At 35.2% G+C, this 7,166-nt stretch overlaps 1 protein-coding gene across 1 annotated transcript; it reads left to right on the plus strand.

The window, feature by feature from the left end:
• The first annotated feature begins 779 nt into the window (after nucleotides 1–779).
• Nucleotides 780–6,188, plus strand: LOC104228772 (protein FREE1-like). The gene is made up of 10 exons (XM_009781306.2): nucleotides 780–1,630; nucleotides 2,112–2,198; nucleotides 2,300–2,431; nucleotides 3,524–3,655; nucleotides 3,784–3,849; nucleotides 3,947–4,057; nucleotides 5,064–5,156; nucleotides 5,560–5,593; nucleotides 5,748–5,815; nucleotides 5,951–6,188. The coding sequence occupies exons 1-10, from the start codon at nucleotides 1,001–1,003 to the stop codon at nucleotides 6,026–6,028; spliced, it is 1,431 nt and encodes a 476-aa protein (XP_009779608.1). The 5' UTR covers nucleotides 780–1,000; the 3' UTR covers nucleotides 6,029–6,188.
• Nucleotides 6,189–7,166: the final 978 nt, after the last annotated feature.

Genomic DNA, 7,166 nt, shown 5'->3' on the forward strand with positions numbered 1-7,166 from the left:
TTGTATCTAACTTGTATCTGGTACATTAATACCCAAAATAATATATGGTACGATACTAATAAATTAATATATAATTATCATACTTGTGATACAAATTGTGAAATTTGGCACGAACTCACAACTGCTCGTAACAATATATAATAAATATACAATTATCATACATTTCTAATATAATTTCTGCAACAATTATGATACATATACAATTATAATACAATCACGATATATTTCTGAAAAATTGTGATACAATTATGATTTCCACCTTCTTCAAGTTTCAATCACAACTCTACACTAAAAATTTAATATAATTGTATTAGTATTGTATCGAGTATTGTTTTGGATATTGATGTATCATATACAAGTCACATACAATAAAAAATTTAGAAATAAAGAAAACAAGATTCAAAACTTACCCACAATTTGATTCTAGAGCAATATTCCGAATTTTGTATGCATTGTATCAATAAGAAATAAAGATTTTGGGTGATTAGTAAGAAAGAGAGAAATTGAGTTTGAAAATGTTTGGAAAAGGGAAAGAATTAGAAATTTTGAAGGGGGAGGGTATAAAAATAAAAGAGAGATTTTAGGTGATTATTAAGAAAGAGAGGAAAAAGAAACAGAATCTTAAATGTATGGAGGTTATTGAAAATGGGGAGTGAGTGAGGAATCTTGAATTTTTTTTTTTTAATGATTTTGTATATAACTTATAAATATGAATATGCAAAGTAATTAATAAAGAGCATGTAATTAATAAAGAGCCTAAATAAAAGTGATAAATGTGTTTTTATTATAGTACAGCTATTTCCAAACCCTCTTCCTTCCCACCTCTTTCCTTTCTCTGTCGCCATGTCAACTAACTTTTAACTTCCCTTTCACTCCACATTTCTTCTCCCCCCCAATTCACCATCTCCTCATATTTCCTCCTCTCTTTTCCCCATTTCTTTAAACCCTAAATTAATCTCCATCAAAATCCTTCTCTTCTCCGATCAGTAATTCTCCAAACATGCATAACAACGACGTTAACTCTTCCTATTTCCAATATTACCAACCTCTTATTCCTAGCTCTACTCCGTCCGATCATCCGTACAATCCTGCCGCCGTTCCCGTCCAGTACGCTTCAGCTCCTCCGGTGCCGTCCGACTACTCCTCTGCCTATTCTCACGGCTCCGCCGATCATCGCCCAACTGCAAACCCTATCACCCAATCGTCAACTCAACACCAATCTTACAATTATTACCCTTATGATCAAAATCAAGCGTCTCTCAGTTACGATTATAGTACACCTAATTACAGTTCATCATATTCGTCTGCTCCTCATTCAATCGAAAATAATGGCTCATACGGAGAACAAGGTTTTTATGATTCTGGTGTTTATAAATATAATGGTAGGAACGAGGAATCTTACAGGGAAAGTCGATCCGAGTCGAATATGGGGGTGATGTTTGATGATTATGGTAGGCCTATCAATATTCAAAATGGGAGGGAGAATCAAGGACACGCGAGTAGTCGTCAAGTTGTGAAAGCAACTCCGAAGATGGAGGAGCAACAGGATGTTGCAGCTGGTGTGTTGAAGTTTCGCGTCAAGCTTTTATCAGAAGGCGTAGGTCAGAGCGACATGGATGTGCTTTGTCAGGTTAGAATGTAGCATTATTGGTCTTTGCAGATATTTCATGAGCTTCAAAAGGGGAAATAATTGCATTTTGAAGTATTAATTTGGCATGCTTTAATCAGAGTCGGCTATATGGATCCTCTGTATCTAGTATTTAGGAACTCATTATAATTTAACTATTTTTATGCTGACTACAGAGGTTGAGTCCAGAATTTAATGCTTATAGGTTTCTACAACGACCTCAAATTAATATAATAATAAATGACTTCATAGTCAATTATTTATAGATATTTAGTGGATTTCTTAATACATACATTGTGCTTGGCAAAAGCTACTGGGTTCCATGAACCCATAGATAATATTGTAGATCCCCCTCTGGCTGACTATTAGCTTACTCCCTATTTTTTGGGACTGGCTATGCTTGGCCTGCTTATCACTGTTAGTTTATTTATTAACCATTTCGTTAATTACATTTTCTAAGTTTCGCATTGAAATTCACATTCAGATTGGTCTAGATGGGATTCACATACTTGATCCTACTATGAGCCGAACTCTGAGAATATATTTATTTGAGAATGTGACAAAATGGGAGGTAAGTTTGTCATTTTGATTGTATTAGTTCCGGTATATGTTATTTCATTTGCATACAAGATGCTTGTGGAATAAGTTCATTTATTATCCTTTCTCTGTCAGGTATTGGATTCATGTATATTTGCATTTTGGGCCAAAAGCTCTGTTGACGTGGAACCTAGACGTATCAGGCTGAAATCAAATAGCTATACAGTGAACAATATCCTTGACACTGTTACAGCAGCAAGTATTCAGGTTAAGAGATCTCTTCACTCTTCAAAATTGATTTGTTCGTATCGATAAATGTCTTTGTTGAGATAGCTGCATATAATTTTAAGCCCTAGAGCTGTGGAATGTGTCGAGTTACACAAGTTGTAGTCTTCTTTATCTGGCTTACAACAACAAACAACAGCGACCCAGTATAATCCCACTAGTGGGGTCTGGGGAGGGTAGTATGTACGCAGACCTTACCTCTACCCCGATGGGGTTTTCTTTATCTGGCGTAACATCCTTTTTTCGTTTGACGTAAAAATAATCTGAGTAAGGGATATCTGACCTGTTTACTTACTGGTGTTAGAATTTATATATTTTTCTCAGGGCGTGTAGTTCATGCTAAACTAAAACCGAAATTCATAGGCATATTGGTGATTTTTTCCCACTCTATGACTCTGGAGAAAGATAACACGTGTCTATCCAATAAGTGAGGAATTTACAAACTTCCTTTAGTTTCTTTTTCCCATCATGGAAGATGTATAGTATTAGGGGTTATCAGTCATTTCTGCTACAGGAAGTCTTAATTCATTTCTGCTACAGGAAGTCTTAGTTCAGATCAGTGGCATTGGAAAGAGCCATCACTAATTTTTTGTTTTTTTTTTGTTTTTGTTTTTGTTTTTTTAAGGGTGTAGAAATTGTACTTTTCATGTTATATTGGGTTGGTCCTGCACGTCGAATGGATTAATATGGAGGTTATGATTTTTAGCGGGTTTGGTTAGTTATATTAGGTTTTATCATGTATTCACACAACAGTAGACTGAAGACCTCTAGTTGCATTGGTTGGTCCTTCTAAGAATGCTTAATTATTTTATTCGGTTATTATTTAACTGTGTATGGCTGCCACTGTAAGGAACTATGAGCTCAATGGATCAATTATTCTCCCTATTTCCTCCATATCAAGTTTAGTTGGTGTTTCTGCTCTTCTCCGGATACTTTTCACTTAAACTATACTATACAACTGAAATTGGATTTTATCATCATTTCCTTGCTTTCAACAAGATATCTAGGTACAATGCTCCTCTAGATACTCGACTAGTCATAACCATGTACACATGCTTTTATTATGGAATTCAGATTAAGGAGATGGGTGAGAATGATAAACCTTCAGATTCAATCAAGGGATCTGAGCAAGCTGCTGAGAAGAAGAAAGGCTTTGTTGACTTGATGAAGTTGATGAGGCCACTCAATGAAGAGAAAGATTTCTGGGTTAGATTTATGATCATCTGTTGCATTAATTTAGTGGTCGTGATTTTCATCTTTTTTCTGTTGAATCAACTACTGCAAGTAACTCTTAACAAATTCTTGGCTTTGTTTTGCCTAATAATTCTCTACAGGTTCCTGATGAAGCAGTTCGCAAGTGCACTGGCTGTAGGACAGATTTTAGTGCTTTCAATAGAAAGGTACACATTATTTTGAACAGTGGTGTAAATGTCACATTTTCGTATTGTCTGTTTTTAACTTTTTAAATCTCATATGTCTTCTTTAAATCTGTGTCAGCACCACTGCAGGAATTGTGGGGATATTTTCTGTGACAAGTGCACGCAAGGTAGAGTTGCCCTCACTGCTGATGAAGATGCTCTGCCAGTTCGAGTTTGTGACCGATGCATGGTATGCCCATTTAAAATAAAGGTTAATTACAGGTTTATGGTTTTCTTTATTAAGATGTTAAATGTGACTTTATTTTCATTTAATGAGATGTTAAATGTGACTTTAATTGTTAATCTGGGATGGTCTAAAGCAACACAAGTGCAAAGCTTAGTGTCGGGGAACATGTACAACTAGTTGTACAAATTAGCCACGAACTAGATCTGATAGTGTGATGTGATAGGAGAGCAAACTGAATGAAGAACCCTGAAACCTTGTGGACTAGGTGTAGGTGACAATGATTTGGGAAAAGGGGGACATAAGGAAAACAAGGAATTCAATGGAGCTCATTTCTTATGTTTTGGGGGATAAAGAAAGATGAAGTGGTTTAATGCCATGGGCAGCTGCAAAGAGCGTTTCCACTTCAAAAGCTGCTAAAGGTTTTGATCACTACAAATTCTGCAAAAATCTCGACTAAATATAGAAAAGAATGGATTCCAATATTTATCAAAAAGAAAATTGGAGATCTAATGCTTCAATTACATAGTTCAGCGAATTAAAGAAATGGAGCAAGATAGAGGCACTGCGAGTGTTCCATCTATTTAGAAACGTCAGAGAACTTAGTTTGTGATTATTCTGAACAGAAAGCTGCTGTTGCTTATTAAAGATACTACCACCTGGGAACTTTCATTGCTTGCATACGATCACATGTTACCCTAGGACTATTAATTATTTGCTTTTTCGTTATTGTATCTTCTATCATCTGACTAAAGAATAAGACAATTCCTTAACGAGGGCGTTAAACCTTTCAACAATCTAATGAAGTTCTGGATCTTAATATCTGATGGTTACTGTATTCGAGAGATTTTCCAGTCTTTCATGACAGTGCCTTTCAATGTTTTACGTTCTTTTATCTGTTATTTTGTTCAACATGACAGTGCCTTTCAATTTGTTGATCTTTTATATCACAATAGTCTTGAAGCAGTACTTTCACAAGATGTAACAAGATTGAACTTTCCCTATTTTGCAGGCAGAGGTAACTCAGAGACTCAGCAATTCAAAGGAAGCAATGACGAAAGTTGCTCCGTTACGAAGTCATGAGGACCTTACAAGAAAACTCAAGGTGACTGCTGACTTCTGAGATTCTTTAAATTACTCATCATTACTGTTCAAAATTGTTTTGTTTAGATAGGTTATTGGAAGTGTATCTTGAAAATTAATACTGCTTAGCTTATGTCCACAATTATGGAAGTTATATTACTTTTAAGAATTTTGAGATGAACTGTTGGATAAGTGAATTGGAGAGAAGATATAAGAAACAGAAAATAATAATCTTTGCTACTTTAAATTTGTGATGTGCTTTATAAAGCTTCTCGTTAAGGTTGGCACAATTTATTTCAATGATTATGAAGTATCTTTGCTGTAATGTTTCATTTTCATTCTATTCTTGGACAATGTTTCCCTGAATTTTAACTTTTCATCTTCGTCAGCATATACTAATTTCTACTGTTGAAATTCATAAACAGGAGGAGATGTACAAGAAGCGCAAGATTTCAGCAGGTAGTACCCATCGTTGAAACAGTTTCTTATTTAATTCGCTTCAAAATACACATACGTTTATGATTGCCATCTGGAATTGGCATGCAAACCTTTCTATGGTTACTGCAAGTTGGAGAATTTTTTCCCTTGGAGCTGATGAATCTATCATTTTCAGGACTTAGTTCTCAAGGATCTAGGAGGATGAGAGAGGTGGAATGTCCAACCTGCACAGTCCATTTGCAGGTTCAGTACCATAGACCATGCTTTTCTCCCTCTCTTCTTATGTTTGTGCCTGTTCTTGAAAACCTTTTCGATACTGTTAAACCCCAAGAATATCCTGTACCTGTGGATAAATTTTATATGGATTTGAGTTTGCAGGTTGAAGTGCCAGCTTCTGGATCAGAAACGATAGAGTGCAGCGTCTGCCAGCATCCATTCCTTGTTAATGCTCATTGATCTGCAGAGTTTCCTTTTGTAATATTCCTGTACTAAAAGCCATTTTGATTGTCCTTTAACTTTATACCCACAGTTCTCAAAGAGTATCACGCTCTTTACTGTGTAATATTTGTATTATACTCTTTTTCCCTAATGTATATTACAAAAAGGGTTACAGTTATATCATCTGTATTGCACTTGACTTGATTTGGGAAGTAACCTTAGATAATGGTTTGTTGATAGATGCGCAAGGGGCATAAATTAAATTACTGAGTTAATTGTACAATTCATATTTTTTCCTTGTAATCTTATCAACTCTCTATACTTGGATCGATCATTGGTAGCCTTTATGAGTAGCATGGACAGCATGAAGTTCAGATAGATCAAAACTCTAAACCCAATTGACTTGCCGGAAGAGCAATACCTAAGCCAAGATCTCCAACCAAAAAAGAGAAAAATAATCAGGAATTAATGAACAATAAGATCCAATTTTAGAGGGGTCTATTAAAGAATTTAACTCCTAATTTGGATCGTATACAATGAGAAGTTTCGGTGGTTTCTTATTTTCCTAACAAAATTTGACTCAATCACTGCTATATATCTCAAGAAAATGCCTACCTGGTGAGAGTAGAGTTGGAGATGTATTTAAGATCACTTTAATTTTATATCCCCTTAGACATTCTAAAATGACATGGAAATAAATTAGGGCTTCTTTCATTTTTGGCTGGCGGCTCAAAATAATTACAGGCGGTAGCGCAAAAAAAATAAAATTGTTATGTATATGAAATATATATTATTATGTGTATATTTATGATAAGTGAAGTGTTCACTTTCAGCCTGAGCATTTGCCATCACGAATCATCTTGATTACTGCTTTATCATATTTGGATTCGTTACTTCATCTTCTTTTAGTGGAGGTTTTAAAAAAAAAAAAAAAAGTGTTAGCGGAGGTTTTCAAATAGATAGCTTCGAACAAGTGAGGCTTGCTAAGCAAGGTAAAAGCACCTCCACCTACGACCGTTAGGTCTTGGGTTCGAGTCACCATGGAGGGGAAGTGTGAAAACACTATAGATCCTTCTAATTTGGGAGCAGTGAATGATTTAACTATCATTAACAGAAGAAATTGAGTACTCTATTTATTAGGTTTTGCAAAATTGAT

Source organism: Nicotiana sylvestris, chromosome 2, assembly GCF_000393655.2.
Source record: "Nicotiana sylvestris chromosome 2, ASM39365v2, whole genome shotgun sequence".
In the NCBI taxonomy this organism is placed as follows: Eukaryota; Viridiplantae; Streptophyta; class Magnoliopsida; order Solanales; family Solanaceae; genus Nicotiana; species Nicotiana sylvestris.

Excerpts from the sequence above, each read along its gene's own strand:
- LOC104228772 (XM_009781306.2), top strand. The coding sequence starts at position 1,001 with ATGCATAACAACGACGTTAACTCTTCCTATTTCCAATATTACCAACCT. Across the intron at positions 2,199-2,299 it reads AGAATGTGACAAAATGGGAG|GTATTGGATTCATGTATATT; the intron begins GTAAGTTTGTCA and ends TTTCTCTGTCAG. Across the intron at positions 5,157-5,559 it reads ACCTTACAAGAAAACTCAAG|GAGGAGATGTACAAGAAGCG; the intron begins GTGACTGCTGAC and ends ATTCATAAACAG.